This window comes from Leucopleurus acutus (assembly GCF_964270905.1).
Source record: "Leucopleurus acutus genome assembly, chromosome: 8".
NCBI classification, from domain to species: Eukaryota; Metazoa; Chordata; class Mammalia; order Artiodactyla; family Delphinidae; genus Leucopleurus; species Leucopleurus acutus.
The window spans coordinates 62,103,801-62,122,946 of NC_139151.1; the positions used below are offsets into that span (position 1 = coordinate 62,103,801).

At 46.1% G+C, this 19,146-nt stretch overlaps 2 protein-coding genes across 2 annotated transcripts in view; both read left to right on the forward strand.

Annotated features, from left to right (window-relative positions):
• Positions 1-1,424: 1,424 nt before the first annotated feature.
• Positions 1,425-19,146, forward strand: part of OLFML1 (olfactomedin like 1) — a 34,581-nt gene continuing 16,859 nt past the window's right edge. Inside the window, exons 1-2 of the mRNA XM_082844201.1 lie at positions 1,425-2,146; positions 4,346-4,634. Coding sequence (XP_082700327.1) covers positions 2,021-2,146; positions 4,346-4,634 — 415 coding nt within the window. The 5' untranslated portion in view covers positions 1,425-2,020. The remainder of the gene's footprint in view (positions 2,147-4,345; positions 4,635-19,146) is intronic.
• PPFIBP2 (PPFIA binding protein 2) overlaps positions 4,525-19,146 on the forward strand; it is a gene marked incomplete at its 3' end in the record, with an annotated part of 181,769 nt that continues 167,147 nt past the window's right edge. The window contains exon 1 of the mRNA XM_082844193.1: positions 4,525-4,634. The remainder of the gene's footprint in view (positions 4,635-19,146) is intronic.

Here is a 19,146-nt window from a genome sequence, read left to right on the forward strand (position 1 = left end):
GGACTTAAGGAGTTCATCAGGAAAATCAACCAGGACTTCCCTGGCGGCGCAGTGATTAAGAAATCACCTGCCAATGGAGGGGACGCGGGTTCGTATCCCTGGTCTGGGAAGATCCCACATGCCACGGAGCAACTAAGCCCGTGCGCCACAACTGCTCAGCCCGCATGCCACAACTACTGAAGCCTGCAGGACTAGAGCCTGTGCTCCGCAACAAGAGAAGCCACCGCAGTGAGAAATCCGAGCACTGCAAGGAAGAGTAGCCCCCGCTCACCGCAACTAGAGAAAGCCCGCGCGCAGCAACAAAGTGAAGACCCAATGCAGCCAAATAAATAAAATTTTAAAAGAAAATCAACCAGAGCACCTTTAGCATAACACTTTATTCCAAAATGCCAGGCATGAAAAGTTTCCCAAAGAGCATTCTCACTCAGGGAAGGAGGCTGAGCGGGGCAGTATTTTTCATGAGAATTTAAGAGGAGGGATCAGCAGAAGTTCACCTAGATTGGGGAATACCGTTGCCCCTTGATATCCGCGGGGAATTCGGTCCAGGACTGCCCCATCCCCCATCCCCTACCCCCGCATCCCGAAGATACCAAAATCCTGCGATGCTCACCTTCCTTGTGTAAAATGGCTTAGTACACTTAGCCCTCCACATCCGCAGATACAGAGGGCTGAATGTCATCAAAGACAGTTCTTGGAAATAGGAGGAATTGTTCTTAAGGATGAGGAGCCATTGTCTGTGATGATACCAAGAGGGTGGGAAGGAACAGTTAGGGGCTGACGTCACTTGGAAGAGAGGTAGAGAGGAACAGCTAATGGGGACAAGGACATGCAAGGGCCACACTGGAAAATTCTTTTAGTGTCTCTTGCAGGGACCAAGTACAAACCCAGGTCTTCTGACTCCTGGTCAGAGATCTTTCCACTTCTCGTAGATGCCCCAACCTTCTCCACTTCGGTAGGTGATTGAGAAAGAACCGTGAGTATCCTGGACCCAACCATGGAAGGAGAGGTTGCGATAAGTAGACCTGGACAGCAAAGGCAAAAAATTGGAAGATTTTACAATTGTGTCCTAAGGATGTGATTTAGCTTCAGCTGGACTGGGGCCTGCAGGAGTTGAGTCCTATGTATTGCTGGCCTGCAGCTGCAAGTGAAGGGAATTCTGCTACTGGAGACTGAGAAAACTCAAGGACCTCCGCGCTAAGGAGTTCCATTTCCTGATGGTTTGGCTCCGGAAATGCCCCTGTATCAGTAATTGTTTGGCTCTTAATGAAACTCTTCTGAGCGTGAATCTCAGATTTTTCAGCTGCCTCCCTGGGTGGCTAGGCCTGTGGCCCATTGGACCTCTCTCCCCAAGAGGCAATGGGCCCAGTGCCCAGGCTGCTCAGAGACCGGGTATATCAGAGCTTTCATTTTTCCTTGCTGTGCCTTTAAGAACTGCAGGAATGCAAAGAGTCTGGAGGAGGGGTGGGGTCTCCCAAAGGGATTTCCGGGGAAAAGGATCCCGGGAATCTGGGCCAGAAACTAAACTGAGAGTCCAACTCTGAGAAGCTGGGGGTGGTGTGTGTGTTGGGTCAGGCCTGTGATTGGACTGCAGAGTTCTCTAGGGAGGAAGAAAACAAAAGTAAAAAGGAAAGAGCTGGGGAGAGGGGAGAGGCCCACCCCGCCGCCCATCCCACCCCTATGCACACTCACCCAGGCCTGGAAGAGGGGACAGCCACTAGCCTGCAGAGGGTCCGTGTGTGTCAAAGGTGATAGCGACAGATGCTGGACCCAGGGAGACCTCTACCCCAAGTCGGCCTGCAGGGCCTCCGGAGACTGACTTGCCAACAGCTGGACTTGATCACCAGCTTGCTAAGCAAGATCACGCATCTGAGGGAGTAACTAGCAGACTTCGCTGTCTGGCTGTTTTTGGAGAATTTTTCTCAGCAGCGGCTAGAAAGCAGGAGACCACCCCCTGGACCCTTGAGCCTTCTTCGAGAAGCAACAGCAGAAGAGATTCCCACCCTGGGTGGTTTGCAGGACCATGCTGGCTCTTAGGCGAGCTTCTGCTTTCAGCGTTCTGATCCTCACGGCCTTTCTGCCCCTGCCGCAGTTCGCCCAGGACCCGGCCATGGTGCACTACATCTATCAGCGCTTTCAAGTCTTGGAGGTAGGTGGCATCTGTGCCCCTGATCTGGGGAACCTGCCTCCCGGAAGTCACTTTATCTTACCCACGCTTCGCTACCTACTGTGATGCATTTTTCCAGATAGTGAATGATAAATAGATTGCTAAATGTACACTTAATATTTTTCATGGTCTAGTGGTTTCTCCCAGACCTTGAGCAGGGCTTTCCGCTATCCTCTGCTCTGGCAGGTTTTCCTCATCTGTAAAATGGGGACGATAATAGAATTTACCTCTTACGGCTATTCTGAAGATTTAATAAATTAATTCCTACTTAGAACATTGCCTGGCATGGTGGTAAATGTCTAAAATATTATTCAGTTGCTCAGTTTTTAAAATAGGAAAATTAAACATTTGGTCACGTTTTCTTCGTGTTTTACTATATCAGGATGATCGCAGATTTTAGTTTTCTTTATGTCTTTTTATGGTGAGCCATTAGGTCACTGCAAAAAGTCATGATATTGGTGTCCTGAGAAGCTCTTAGCTTCTTTTGCTGAACTGGACTTGGTTTTAGAAATGAGCAGATTTCAGCAACGTTAAATAGAGAGAAAAGCGTTGGGGCCTTTTTCTCCAGTGTTGCAGCTGCCACTTCATTAAAATTTGCAAAACCCAACATTTTTGCCGCAGGGACAGACTCCCAGGGCCAAATGTAACCCTCCGCAGTAACCTCTGACACACCCTGGCCATGACATTGGCTGTTTCACACTTCAGGCCTTGCTTTTGTACAAGTTAACTTTTGATAAATTATTTATCTCCTCTCAAAGACACTCTTATCTCCAATTTTCTATTTTTTCCTGAAAACTCTTCAAGTTCAAACTATTTGGTTACAGTCAGGGTAAAACAGCTCCTCAGAGCAGGCTGCACACGTTTCCTAACGTCCGGCGGACTGAGGCCAGGAAGCCATGGATGAAATGTTCCCAGGCCAGTGGCCTCTTGCTGCTGCCTCATTTGCTCTCTCCTCAGACACCTCCTGCCCAGTCTCACCTCCTTAAATGTGCCAGAATTACTCTCAACCGTGCTCCCTCTTCATTTACCACCAACCTGCCTTGGGGGTCAGCGCCAGTCACATCCCTGCAAGCTTTCCCAATACTCGAATCTGTCTGCAGACAAGGGTATCGAGTATAGACTGATACTTTCATAGCTATGAATGTGGATTTAAGAAGATAGGGGTATGATGTATATAGGTCTTCCCGCCCCGACCGTGGTAACCTGGGCGGGAAGTTGAGTCCCCAGGTGCTCCACCAGGCCAAGGCAGACACGGAGCAGCAAAGTGAAGCCACTGAGGGATTTGTGTCAGAGGGGTAAGGAAAAGGAGGAAAGATGTAGACAATTTCTCTCTCCTCCCTCTTTCCCTCTCACCCTTCCTGTTTCTCTCTCCCTCTCTATTGCTGTCTCTCTCTCCCTCCTTCCTTCCCTCCCTTCCTCTCACACACTCTCTCTCCCCCCACCTTTCTCTCTCTCTTTCATTCATCAATGAACAGTCTTATATCCTGCTGTTTGGAGTATATATTAATATTGTTACAACTTTTGTGGAGAGCATTTTGGTGAACCGCCAAATGGTCTTTAAGTCTACATGCTGTTTGACCCAGCAACCCCTCCCATTTCCATCCTTCATTTACTTATCTTTCATTCAGCAAGTATTTATTGAGTACGACTGTGTGCCAGGCCCTGTGCAGGTGCTGGGGATGGAGCTCACATCTGGAAAGGTATCCTCAGAAAATAACCAGAGAAATACACAAATATGTAAAGACAAAGATTTTGTTTGAATGGCAGAACGTTGAAAACTACATAAGTGTCCATTAAAAAGAGTCTAATGGAATAAATAATGTGATGTCAATTCAATGGAATTGTGTCATTAAAATTATGGTATAGATATATATTAATTGGTATTGAAATATGTTCACAATATATCAGCAAGCTAAAAATATGTTATAAAACATACATGTAGCGAAATCACATTAAAAATGTTTATATATGTATGACTACATGCATGGGGAAACTTTTAAAGATTTGTACACTAAAGTGTCAATAGTCCTTTGAATTAAGGAACTGTGGGTGATTTTTATTTCCCCCCCCATTTGACTATCTGTATTTTAAAAGTCTTTTTCCTGTGAACGAGAGCTGTTGATATTACTTGGGCAAGTTAAATAACTGGCAGTAATTTGGGAATTTATTTTCTGACTGAAGCAAGGACTGCAGAAATGTACCCAAGCAACGAGAGAATACATTGAAGATTTCCGAGAGTTCTCGAAAAACATATCCGTTATGCTGGGACGATGTCAGACGTACACAAGTGAGTACAAGAGTGCGGTCCATAACCTGGCCCTGAGAGTCGAACGTGCCCAGCGGGAGATCGACTACCTGGAGTACCTGCGGGAGGCTGAGGTATGCACGGAGTCAGAGGACAAGATGCTGACAGAAAAGCAAGCCCAAGGAGCTGAGGAGGAGAAAAGGATCCGGACACTGCTGAATGCAAGTAAGAGAACTGCGTCTTTTATTACCCCTTCTGGGGACTTTCACGCTCGGAGACAGCTCCCACACAGGTAGGGGGTCTGACCCAGTAAGAACTGGACATGTGCTCTTGTGGGCATGTGCTGGGAGAGAAACCTTATCGGGGCACAGGTGTCCAAAGGAAAATCCATTCTCAGAAAGCAGCTTTCCCTTTCCCAGAGAGTTCCTAAAGCCCCCGTAGAAGATCAGGGCTATGGTGTTAGAAGCCAGCCTAGGTAGGGCATCTCGAGATAGACCTTGGGTTGATAGAGGTGTGTGGTCCCCTGCCACGAAGAGTGGCAGGTTGGTGGATTCTCCCAGTGCCCTGGGAGTAGGGAGAGGCTGCAAATGTGCCCAGAAACATCGTGAAATTGGACAAGGCAACAGCCAACCCTCAGGGCCAGGAACTACAGTGAATTATTATTGTGTATTCTGTTGGGATGATGATATGTTCAAGGTATTTGTCTCCAATCTTGGGATCCATCAGAATCACTTCCAGGCCATTAAGAATAATGGTTAGAAGCTCAAATGATAATAGCAAGTATCAAGCAACAAAAACATAAATGAGAAGGAAAATTTCCATTTCATTAAAACAATGAGGGAGACAAGTCCCCCACCTCAGAGGCTGTATTCTGACATGGTTTCATTGCAAATAGGAAAACTTTATTTATATGCTAATTATGCCTGCCCCAAATGTAAGAAATTTCATCAGGTAAATAAGACATAAGCTGAATGCCGTTATTGGGCTAAGGGTTTCACGTATCTTTTCTCTTTCTTTCTTTTTTTTTAAAATTTATTTATCTTTGGCTGCATTGGGTCCTCATTGCTGCGCAGGCTTTCTCTAATTGCGGCAAGTGGCAGGTGTGGGGTGGGGGGCCACCCCTCGTTGCGGAGTGCGGGCTTCTCATTGTAGTGGCATCTCCCGTTGCGGAGCACGGGCTCTGGGCATGTGGGCCCCAGTATTCGTGGCACGCGGGCTCCAGAGCGCAGGCTCAGTAGTTGTGGCGCACGGGCCCACTTGCTTGGCGACATGTGGGACCTTCCCGGAGCAGGGATCGAACCCATATCCCCTGCATTGGCAGGTGGATTCCCAACAACTGTGCCACCAGAGAAGCCCCTCATATATCTTTTCAATGTAATCCTTGTAAAAACTCCATGGGTCTTCCAAAATGAGGTGACATTTGATCTGACTTTTGAACAAAGAAGTTAGAGAACGATGAGCAGAGGGCGCGTTAAGTGAGGGTGCAGCAGGTCAAAGGCAAGTAACACTTCCACATGTAGATCTGCAGTGATGGCTGAGTGGAAGCTGCGTGGGGCAGGTGAGTGCAGGGAAGCAAGGCTGAAGGGTTCAGTAGCACCCAGATAATGAAAGACCTTGCGTGCTAGGCTAAGGGGGTTGAACTTGACTGAAGAAACTGTTGAGAACCATTGAACAATTTTAAGCAGGGGCATGACATGCAGGAAGAGGACGAGACTAGAGAGAGAACACTAATCAGGGAAATACTGCAAAAAATTGGTCAATAAGTGATGGTGTCTGCATGAAGTGTCGGGGAGATGGAGAAGGACAGACGGATTTCAGAGTCACTGAGAATTGGAATACACGTGGCTTTGTGACAGATAATTGAATGTGAAAAATGAGTGAGAGGGTTGAGTCCACGATGCTTCCTGGGTCTTTGGTTGGTCTGAAGCACGCTGCGAAAGGTAACCCAAGAGGCGTTGTGGAGCACTTACTACTTGACTGTTTTTGTTGTTTTTTCGGAGCGCTTATTACTCTGAGATCTTCTAGTTCATCTATTTGCCCAAAGCTCATTTTCTGCCTCCCCTTCTCGAGTGTCAGCTCCATGAGAGCCTGGATCCTGCCTTTCATGTTCGATGCTGCATCCCAGTGCCTAGAATAGTGTCTATGTTCAGTAAATACTTGTTGGTGAATAACTGAGGGGACGAATGAATGAATGGATAGAGGGATTGTTAGCACAGACAGAGGGGTTATTAGGTTTTGGCAGAAAAGAGAAAATCTTATCTCTGAGTCAGAAGACAGAGAAGAGGGTCCCTTATCTATATTATGAAGCACTTGGTCAAGTTGGTCAAGTGAGTGGTCCTTTCTGGCCCTGTCTTGAGATGAACCTCCTCCTTCTGAGAGGGAGCAGCTGGGGGTAAGCATGGGACGAGGGACTGGGGAAAAGGGCAAGGATGAGCCAGTGGAAAAGGAACAGCTCCCTAAAAAGCTGATGGGGAGGATTGGGTGATAAATGTAGCCTGAGCTAGAATGTGCTCTCCCCAGGGCTGAGGGAGGACCCCAAGCCTGGACGATGGTGCTGGCTTGGATCTCTGAGACACTCTAAGCCCCTCAGGCCTTGAGGTTGCCCACTTCCACTCCAGCTAGAGCTCAGCAGAGGTCCTGAGTCTGGACTTTCTGCTATTTCAACCCTTGTCCTCTGCCTCATCTCTCAGACCCTGGAGGCCTAAAATATTCCCTCTCCCAGCTCCATGGTGAGTGAAAACTCTTTCGACTTTTCAGAGATGGCTGCTTCCATGCCTGTTGCCTCGGGAGCCCTCTTTTTTGTTGTTTCTTTTTGTTTTTTGCGGTACGCGGGCGTCTCACTGCTGCGGCCTCTCCCTTTGCGGAGCACAGGCTCCGGACGCGCAGGCTCAGCGGCCATGGCTCACGGGCCGAGCCACTCCACGGCATGTGGGATCTTCCCGGACCGGGGCACGAACCCGTGTCCCCTGCATCAGCAGGCGGACTCTCAACCACTGCGCCACCAGGGAATCCCGGGAGCCCTCTTTTGATGATGTCAGTTTATGATTCAACAAGCACTTTTTGCCTCGACTCCTGGATGGGCCCTGTGCTCACAGCAGGGACAGAGGAAGCCGTGGAACATGTCTGCATCCTGCACTGGCTTTCTTACAGCTTCTCTGGCCTCTGGTTTTGCCTCCTCCTGCCGTGTGCTGTCTCGTAGGCCTTCCCACAACACACGTGGATGTAGAATGTGTTCGCCGTTTGGCACCAATTATCAACAGCCACAAAAAACCCCTTCAAATCTCAGCCTTTTATATGAGGAAGACCCTTCAGAAAGTGGCCTGAGCTGATCTCCATCTCCTCCCATAATTTACCCACATGCAGGAGCAATTAAAACAGAACAAATATATATATATATATGTATATATATTTTTCTACCCACCTTTTATGTCTCAAAAATTCTGTGGATTCTCTGTAAACACTTCTGCCCACCTCCCCAGCTCTCCCCTCCCCGCCCCACCAGGCAGATTGGCCCCTAATGCACCTGGAGCACCTCACTCACTCTTCCAAGGCAGCACTAACTCTCAACCACGCATATCTGTGTGTGTTTGACTCCTCAGCCTGACCGTGAATACACTGACGTCTTCATTCCTGTACTCAGAGAGCCGGGGTCAGGGCAGAACCATCTGTGATGGCAGAGACCCCTCAGAGCTTGGTTAGGGAAAGACAGACCTGCAAACAATCACAACTGCGTGATTAGTGCCCTCCGACCTATTATTTCCAGAAGTTCTGTGCCCAAGGATGGACTTTGGAATGCCAGTGTATCCCCCTTCCACGCACTGCTTTGTATTTTACATACTGTGCCCATCCCCCATGGTTCCGGCCATGTATCTTAGTAACTATGCCTGTATTAGTTATTCTAATGCTGTGTAACAAATCACCGCAGCTCTAGAGTTTAAAATAATATACATGTATTATCTTAGAGTTTCTTTGGGTTCAGGCGTCCAGGCACAGCTTAGCTGGATGCTTCGTTCAACAGTCTCGTGAGGGTACAATCAGGGTGTTGGCTGGGCTCCACTCTCACCTGGAGCTCAGGGTCCTCTTTCAAGTTCATTGATGTTGGCGGAATTCACCTTCCTGTGGTTGTAGGGCGGAGGCCTCAGCTTCCAGAAGCCGCTCCTCTTCACAGGCAGCTCGCGATGTGGCTACTGCTCCCTCGGGGCCAGGAGGAGAGCGCCTCTCTCTGGGATGTGCTCAGTCTCTCTTTTAAGAGTTTGTATCTGATTTAGGTCAAGCCCACCCATAGTCATCTTCCTTTTGATTAACTCGAAATCAACTGATTTTGGACCTTAATTATACTTACAAAATCTCTTTAGCTTTGTCTCATGATGTCACCTAGTCAAGGAGGGCAATCATATTCACAGTCATATTGAGTGAGGCTGCAGCCCTCACTCAAGGGGAGGGGAGTATGTAGGGCATGACCATGGGGGTGGGAACCTTAGAATTCTGCCCATCCCAGCCAGTGCTGTTACCTGTACCCACCTTCTTCCCACAAGGCTCCCATCTTCCTATCTTCTAACCTTGGTTGCTGGGACTGTGCTGGCTGTGAAACTTTCACTAGAGTCCTTAGGCCTCAAGTCAGCATCCTCGTGTGGGCAAATATGGGATTATGGGCTAGGGAGGGTCGCCAGAGGTCACATCAAGTGTTTCATTCATACATACATGCCATCTTAGAGAGTGTTTTCAGAAAACCTAGAGAGAGAAGATAACATAACTTCCTTGGAAAATTCAACATTGTGTCTTAGGAGATTTCCAGAAAATTCTAACATCAGTCTAAATGGTTCTCGTTTATTCTAGGAATATTTATTGGGCAACTACAAAGGGCCAGATACTGGGGATAATAAATACGGTAGAGTTGCTCTGTAATTAAGCCATTTCCTATAGAGCTGTTCTCAAGTCTTCAGCCTTTATTGAGAGATGATCCACAAATGATGTTCACGTGAGGACCGCAATTCCAGGGATGTTTGGGCTAAGGTAAAATTCTTAGAATCTTAACTCTAACACATATAGACTCTCTCTCCTCCTTTCTCTCTCTCTCTCTCTCTCTCTCTCTCTCTCTCTCTTTCTCTGTCTCTCATGCACACAATTTAGAATGCAGTGACTGAAAGATATTTGAATACAATCTAACTTATATTTTAAACTCATTCCAAGTCTTCGGTACTATAACTGTTATAAGTAAAAAGAAATTTTGCATTGCACTTGGCAACTTATGGCAAAGCACCACTGGCTCAGATACCCAGATTGAGAATTTATCCAACGAACAGTCTTTGGCAGATTCCACAGGCTGTATCCATGGGTGGATCAGAAGAGTGTTAACCTCTTCTTAACTTTTAAATAGCTTGTAAAGAAAAATTCTCAAGGCAGTCAGAATAAGATATTATAGCATTATTTTACTTCCTGTTTTAGTCCCGCTCCTTTATTTGCAAGGGTGCATTGCAAATTACCTCCAGTAACCCTCTCCCTGCTGAAGTAAATAACTCATATCCTTTGTTAGATCATGTTTTAGAGGAGAAAGTCTATTGCTGCAAATTCAAATGCCTCTGGGGTCCATTCAGGTATAAATGTGTGTGCCTCATACTGAAAGCCATTAAAAACCAAACAAAATAAAAAATAAAAACAGGGCTTCCCTGGTGGCACAGTGGTTGGGAGTCTGCCTGCCGATGCAGGGGACACGGGTTTGTGCCCCGGTCCGGGAGGATCCCACATGCCGCGGAGCGGCTGGGCCCGTGAGCCATGGCCGCTGAGCCTGCGCGTCCGGAGCCTGTGCTCCGCAACGGGAGAGGCCACGGCAGTGAGAGGCCCGCCTACCGCAAAAATTAAATTAAATTAAATTAAATTAAATTAAATTAAATTAAAATTAAAAAACCAAACTAGCGTAAAACCCACTAGAAGCCAAATAAAACATATTTATGAGCCAACTCTCAAGGTCCATTAGTTTGTGATGAGTGGAACAAAACATTAAGAGATGTATAACTCTAAATTGCAACAGAGGTATCTCCCACAAAGGAGGGCATTGAGGGTACACACAGGTGTAAGCGCAGGAGGGTATGAGAGTACTTGTGTGCGCACACACATACACACACAGAGAAGTTACTGCATTCGCAGAGCAGCAGTGCCAAAGGTATATGTACAGCTTATCCTATGCTGCCTCTGGGACAGTGCCATAGGTCACTGTGCTGGGTTCAGAAAGGCCAACGGACATAGTACTCTTCTGTGTATCCGGCCAGAAGGCCCGTGGTCTATGAGGATACCTCCAGGACCATCACTACAGGTATTAATAGAAGATCCCAAAGTTGTTTTAGCTGATGGCTTTGGCTCCAGGTGTAGTGAACCTCCCCATTCATTCTCTCTCTGACTCATTCATTTGTTCATTCATTCAACAGATCTCTAGCTGAATTCCATATATATGTTGGCACTGTGCCAGGCATTAGAGCTGGAACATTGAATAGGATAACATTCTTGTCCTCAAAAAGCTTAGAGCCAAGTGGGGAAACCTCCAAACAAACACAGAATAACAGGTAGTGTGATGCCTGTTCTGATGGAGGGTGTCACAGAAGCACAGGGGCAGGCATTCAGTAATTAAGTAAGGTCAAGGTTGCCATGGAGATGGGGATGGGGGAGACCGTGGAATCTGGAATGTGACCCTCAAGCCAAGTTTTAATGTTGGAAAAGAACTCATTACATGGAGAACAGAGTAAAGGGCACTTCAAGCAAATGACCAGCATGCGGATGTACAAAGGCCTAATCGGGCTTAGGGTTCAGTAGACCTCAGGTGTAGGGAGAAGTGGAGAGGAGATGCAAGAACCAGACAAGACCTAAGCTCCTTTGTGCTGCGCCTCTTCGCTTTCTAGCTGTGGGGAATGAAAGTAATATGAATACCCGTAGCTAATAGTTATTGAGCGCTTATTATGTACCGGGTAACCTTTAAGTATTTTCTATGTCTTGTTGGATTATATCAGCTAATTCTCACAACAAACCTATGTGACGGGTATTATAATTAACCCCCATTTTATAGATGTGGAAATCAGGGCACTGAGTGAATAAGTCATCTGTCCAAGGTCTCACTGCTAACTGACGCCAGAGGAGGGTTCAAACCAAGGCAGGCCAATTCCTACATATACTAACCTTTCCCATCGTGCTGTTTTGCGTAATAGTGGTATGCAGGGGAGTGTCCGGACTCGGACGGAGGTTTTGAGGAAGATCGTCTGGCTCCAGTGTTCAGAATGGGCTGGCAGTGGGGGAGTTTGAGTGCTCACAGCAGGGAGAGCCTGGGCCAGGCCGGCCATCTGCAGGGCTGTCACAGAGGCCCTCAGGTAGCAGCCCTCGGCTCTGAGACTAAATACCTGCGCCCAGAGGCATTATTATTGTGGGACATGCATGAAGACCATGTGAGGCCTCTTAGTTGTTATTTGATGATGATTCCTACTCACAAACAGATTGCTTTAAATCATTCTTTCAAATCCTGTCCAAGAAGCGTCAGTTCCCCGCCTCTCTCCAACCCTTGGTTTTTAATTCCCTGCCTTTTCTTCATTTATTTTTAAATAATGAACTTCCTCTGCTTTCCCCCACTATTCTCTCAGTTAACAGAAGAGTCCCACACACACTCTCCTGTGCTAGAAATCTCAGGAGCGTCCCTTTCGCCCTCATCTGATAAGTTGCTCAATAGATTCTTCCTTCTGAATGTCTCTCAAGTTTATTCTTTCCATCTACACTGCTCGCTCATCATCTCCAGTCTCCATGACTGCAGAAGACTCCTAACCGATCTTCCTTTTCCAGGGTTTCATCCTGTATTGCCACCAGGGTTATCTTGATAAAATTACTGCATCAGTGCTTATCATCTTGGATGGCAGCCACAACCTACAGGGTAAAGCAAACCCCATAAAATAACATACAGAAAGCCCTTTACAACTGACCCCAACCTAGCTTTCTTCAAATAATTTGTTTTGTTATTCTCTCTGAAAGTAATACCTGCTGATTAAATAAAAACCATGAATATTGTACATACTATATCTATTGTATTTACTGTTATTGTAAAAGTAGATAACAAGCTATATGAACAATTTTTTTAAGTTTTCTTTAAGTTCTTTATTTTTTTTATTGAAGTATAGTTGATTTACAGTGTTTCAGGTGTACAGCAAAGTGATTCAGATATATATCTGAAAATATACATATATATATATATACTTTTTCAGATTCTTTTCCATTATAGGTTATTATGAGATATTGAATATAGTTCCCTGTGCTATACAGTAGGTCCTTGTTGTTTATCTATTTTATATATAGTCGTGTGTACCTGTTAATCCCAAATTCCAAATTTATTCCTCCCCCCCTTTCCCCTTTGGTAACTGTAAGTTTTGAACACAGCAACTTTTAGCATTTCTCAACTTAGTCTTGTGCCACTACTGCCAGTTCCCATTCACCTGATGCTCTATGCTGTGTTGAATCTGCTATTCTGAAAACATAAAATATACTCCATGCATCTCTGCACTATTCATGCTGTGTTCCCCAAGTCTAACACAGTGCCTGGAACAGAGTAGGGATCAGTATTTTCTGACCTTGAGGAGTAGTTTCTTGGAAAGTGGAAGCAACTGTTTGCCAGGAATTCCATTACGCCTCTTGTATCTGATATGGTATCCAATGCCCATGACAACTCTGCTAGGTAGATAGTATTATGACTTCTTTTCAGATGATGAAACTGTGTCTCAGAGTTTCATGTAGCCCGATCTTCCTCCCACTTTCCTGCTACGCTGAAGAGTAAGCACCACCCGCTAGACACACTAGATTCATCTCAGTCTCCCTATCTGCTCATGGTTCCCTTACCCGGACCCCACACGAGGTGTCTGCCACAAGAATGCTGCATGACAAGCCACTTTGAAAGTTAGTGGGTTCAAACAATCATTGACTGTTTCTCAGGAGTCCACAGGGCAGCTGGGAGTTCTGTTGGCCTGGACCAGGCTTAGCTATTCTCGGCAGGGCTCCCTAGTGCATCTACAGTTAGTGACACGTTGCCCAGGAGATGGCTGGTGGAGGATGGCCTCAGTCGCAATGGCTTTATTCTTCTCCACGTGGCATCTGATCTTGCAGGAGGCAAACCTGGGCTTGTTCTTGTGGTGGAGGCAGATGTCTGAGGGAGAGGACACAAGCACACCAAGGTCTGGTCACTTTCACCACGTTCTTTTGGCCAAAGCAAGTTCAAGTCTGGCTCTGGAGCCCATCCTTCCCTAGAACCTCTAGTAGCATCCATCTGAGGCTTTTGGTGTTGCTGCTTCTGGAAAGAGGCAGCACTCAAGATGTGTTTTTAGGGACTTTCCTGGCGGTCCAGTGGTTAAGACTCTGCCTTCCAATGCAGGGGGCGTGGGCTTGATCCCTGTTCAGGGAACCGAGATCCCACATGCCGTGTGGTGTGGCAAAGAAAAAAAAAAAAGAAAAAGATGGGATTTTAAATATGCAAATCTCTATAGGAAAGCAGTGGATTAGTGGGGCATTAGTGTGATTGATGGTTTTGAGGGGAGACCAAAGAACCAGTGAGAGGGCTGCTGCAGAGTTCAGGAAGAGGTGAGCAGCTGCTATACCCACACACGTTGAGAAAGGATAGAGAGAACGGTGGGATTGATTGCACGGGAAGAATCCATGGCGACACGCAAAATGATTCTGTTTTCTAACCAGGCACATGGGAGAATGGTAATACCACACCTAGACATTGAGAACATCTCCATCCTTTTTAGTTTGGGTAAGAATAGTACAGGAAAAAATTAACCCAATATGCAAAAAACAAAACCCAGCTTAGTCTTTAAATAAAAGTCAAATAAAAGCAAGAAGTTCATAATTATAAACCTGGAATGCTTAAGATGTTGCAACAGTTAGATAAATAATGCAAAACAGAGGCTGTTTGATCAGAAGTTCCCTGGAGGACTGCCCAGTTCCGTACTTCACTTTACATGAGTATTTACCAGCCGGGATCCTCTAGGACCACAGCTCTCAAACTTTTATCTCAGGAACCCTTTACTTTTAAAAAATTATTCAGGACCCCAAAGAGTTTTTGTTAACGTATATCTCTTAGCATCGTCATAATTAAAATAGAGAAATAGTAATATGTGCCGGAGGCTATTCTAGGACAGGATGTCCAGCAGTGAATGTAACACATTGGATAAAGCCCTGCCGTCATAGGGCTTACATTCTATTGAGGGGAGTCAAACAGTTAATACGTTAGCAAGGAAATTTATAATATGTCAGAAAGAAGATAAATACTGTGGAAGAAAAACAAGTAAGATGAGGTTATGGAAAGCTGTCCTCTTCTGAAAGGACGCATCCTGGCTATGAACTCCAACTATAGGTAATTCCAGTGGAAGCAGTGGGCTCGCGCCTACTCACAGGTCTTCCCAGCTTCCACGCGCTCCATGCTGTTGAGCAGCACCCAGCCATGCAAGTCAACAGCCATGTTTTCTTTCTCACGCTCTGCTGCTAATCACTAATAAAGGGAAGCTGGCCGGGCTCTGTACTGGGTGCCATGAAATACTTTTAGTGTTGGGAACCTAGAAAGACCTTTGAGGTGGATTCACTAAAGAGTTCTGTGCGGCTCACCAAAACATGTGGAGCGCGTATTGTATGCCAGGCCCTGTTTAAGCACTCACCCTGGGTTCTCAGCCCGTCTGCAAAGCCAAATTCTCCCATGGCTCACTGAGTACCACTTCATATAAGCTGGTCTTCCTGCCTTCCTGCTATCCAACCCCCCAGGCATTCGGACAGTGAAATGGCACCTGCTAATGTCCACACATACTTCTTGTTATTTGATTTCCAAGTTGGCCTAGCGTGAGTTGGGGTAGCAACTGACTAATACTGCATTATCTGAATCTAATGGATTCCTGAGTTTGAACAGTAAGCGTTTGAATAGTGAGGGAGATGTGTACTGTGTCTCAGGCACTGTGGATAAAAAGACAAGGCGCAGCTTCTGTCTTAAATGCTTGCAAGGAAGCAAAGTGAATGGGCGATTCCAATTCAGCCCGAAAACTGCCCCAGAAGAGGGCTGCACAGAATGCTTCAGGTACACAAGGAGCAACTAGCTGCTGTGCAAGAGTCAGAGACTTCTGTTTTGAAGGACAAGAGATGTATCCTAAGTTGGTGAAGATGAGCTAAGGAAAAGTAGGGGCAAAGTTTAAAACTTGTGAGAGCATGGCAAGTTCAGTGACTAGTAACTAGTCCATTGTGGTGGGCAAATGACAAAAGAGGTCAGATGAAGGACCTTGGGTACCATGCTGACATATCAGAAATATATCCTGTGAGGGGCTTCCCTGGTGGCGCAGTGGTTGAGAATCCGCCTGCCAATGCAGGGGACACAGGTTCGAGCCCTGGTCCGGGAAGATCCCACATGCTGCGGAGCAACTAAGCCCATGCGCCACAACTACTGAGCCTGTGCTCTAGAGCCTGTGAGCCACAACTGCTGAGCCCGTGTGCCGCAACTACCGAAGCCCGTGCCCCTAGAGCCTGTGCTCCACAACGAGAGAAGACGCCGCAATGAGAAGCCTGTGCACTGCAATGAAGAGTAGACCCTGCTCGCCGCAACTAGAGAAAGCCCGCACGCAGCAACAAAGACCCAACACAGCCAAAAATAAATAAATAAAATAAATAAATTTATTAAATAAAAAAAAGAAATATATCCTGTGGGCAAAAAGCATAAATGCCCCTAGTTTCCAGAACACTTAAGTCCACATTGACAATTTTATTGTAATAGCTTGAAGCTTCATAATTGACTACTCGTCTGAGAGCTGTCATCTTTGACATCCCCATGTACCTGTCACTTCAGAGGTATTGACAAATGTTTATTAACATGAATACAATTCAGATGGTTGAAGAAATCAAGATTTATAACAGAGAATTTCAAGAAGCAGTCAAAATATGCATGGCTTTACAGAAATTCTCTTCTTTTCAGTGAATTCATCACTTTTCTTCCCAGTTAAATCTGACCTTCCTTCCCTGTTGCTGTCTCATGCATTCTATCACCCCCAACTGTTGTAGGAAAATGGGGCGTGAGAGGATGGTCACGTCTGAGGTCTTGGGCAAGTCCATGGGACAGGCCGCCAAGTGAGGTTCCTTGGGAAGGAACCTTCTTCCCTCACAGGGAAGAATTCAAGAGTGAGCCATAGTAAAGTGAAAGCAGGTGTATTGAGAAATACACATTCCATAGACAGAATGTGGTCTGTCTCGGAAGGTGAGTGCAGCCCCGAAATATGGGGTGGTTAGTTTTTACAGGCTGGGTAATTTCATAGGCTAATGAATGGGGGGATTTTTCCAATTATTTTGGGGAATGGTTGGAGATTTCCAGGAATTGGGCCATCACCCACCTTTTGGTCTTTTATGGTCGGCCTCAGAACTGTCATGGTGCCTGTGGGTGTCATTTAACATATGCTAATGTAGTACAATGAGCGTATAATGGGGCTCAAGGCCTACTGGACGTTGAATCTTCTGCCATCTTGGGCCTAGTTGGGTCTAACCAGTTTTTGTTGTATCCTCAGTGTCATACTTTTAAAGGTTGTGCCCTCCCCCCTTCCCTTCTGTCTCAAAACCTTGAGTCTGGTTTATCACTCCACTCCCACAACTGAATCAGTTACCTGATCTCTCTTTTTCTGTTTTTTGAGTCTATGCCCATTTTTTCATTCCCATCACCATTTAGATTTTTCTCGTCTGGATTGCACTTACAGACTCTCCACCTGTCTCCCTCTATCCCCTCTCCCCCACCTCTACCTCCCCGTTCATTCTCTACTAATATGCAGACCACTGTTTTTAAAACATAACTCTGATTGAGTCATTCCCCTATGGAGGGACGAGTCTCAGCAAGTCTGGAGAGTAATCCTATTAAATAAGGGGGAAAATATTTAAAAGATTCAAATAAATGATATTTATATATGAATTCACTCTGAGGCCTTGGGCCAAATTCTATCCTAATTGCTTGTCTGCAAGTCTGCCTAAGGGCTAAACCACAGATTTTCATTCTCTGGTTTGCACAATGTCAGTGTCTCTGTTAAATAATTTGCATCTTGGCTGGACTCAAAAGTTTTCAATTTGTTTCCTATCCTTCCTCAACCTTTTACTCCTACTAATTATCTCCTCTCAAGAGAAGCACAGCAGGGAGTTTCAACTTACCCTTATACTCAGACACTGTGAGTATATTTTCCCCAAATTCCGAAAGAGGAGGAATTTATAAAAATTACAGAATATCCACCTGAATAAACTATACGACATCCAGGCTGAACCCCTGCAGCTGGAAAAGCTAAGGGTTGATTGACAAGGAACTTTCAGGGAGTCACAGAGGGAGGCAGAGATGGAGCTCGGACCACTCAGGTCTCTGACTCCCAGTCCCAGGTTCTGGCTACAAAGGGATAGGAGAAGCCAAAGGGACCTCACGGGGTTGGAAATTCTGTGTTCCCCCCCGGACTGTGTTTCCCTGATCAAAACCATCTAACACTCTTGTTTTGCTATTTCTTCAAGGCTTCTGCATTAGAAAAGAGGAGTAGAAGGAGAAAGAATAATGTTTGTATTAATTTCTCCTGTATTTTAAATGAACATTTTCTCACTGATGAGACATTGAATGCCTTGTTCTTAGCCATAGTTTCTCGTAGCTGGGCTGCAAGCCTGCTAACTTTCTTCCCAGGAGGATGGGCAGCCTGAGAGCTTCCCAGTCAGGACAGATATCTTAGCACCCTGTGAACAGGCCCCAGGGAGTCCATTATCCTCATCTCTCCCTCTCTAGGCACACCCAGGCTCACCCCTTCCCACCATGTGCACACACCCATCCACCATGTTCCTGGGGCTGGCTGGGGGTGTCCTGGATGGCCCTGCCTTCCAGCTCAGATGAGCTCAGAGGCCCTCTTAGCTAGATGATCTATCCAGGTAACTTATCCAAACTTTATTTTTTTTTTAAACTTGGAAAATGGAGATTAAAATATCTACCACTTAGGCTTATTATAAGACGTAGATAAATTAATGCAAATAAGTACCTATCACAGTACCAAGCATATTATATGTATTTGGAGGTATTTATTCATTTCTTGAGATTTTGGGCTTGTTCCTCAATAGGGAACAGCTTCTGAGCTTCTCTTGTGGCCCTTGGGACCCCCACTCTTTCCCATTAAATGTATCTGTGATCACATACAAGCTTAAATCCTTGTTCATTCATCCTCTGTGATCACCAGAGTACGTGGGAAGAGCAGAGCGTTCACATGAGACAGATTCGGCTGGTGAGACTGAGAAAAGGCATACCGAGCCCTAGCAGAGATGGATCTCGGTAAGCAGGGCAGTCCACTCTTCTCTTTTCTGCACCACAGCCCATAGCCCCCAAAGCTCAGCGTGGAGGGGGATCCTTCTGTGAGCTGCTCCTGAAATGCAGATGAGGGACCTTGAGTGCCATGCTGAGATATTTGAAACTTATTCTAAGGTTCCCAGCTGGCCCAGGCTCCTCTGCCTTTCCTAGGGGTTTGGCTTCTATAACCCAGGCCAACCAGAATGAAGTTGACCCAGAGGCCACCGGGAAGCAATCCCCCAGTCTGGCAAAGCGGGTCAGTAGGGTAACATGGTGGCAAATGATGGCCGAGAGATTTCCATAATGATGTCAAAAACTCGGCCGCTGTACACCGGTGCCGAATCAAATCTTGGGGACAGAGTTCTGGGTGAAGTAGAAAAGAATAGGTTTATTGCTTTGCCAGGC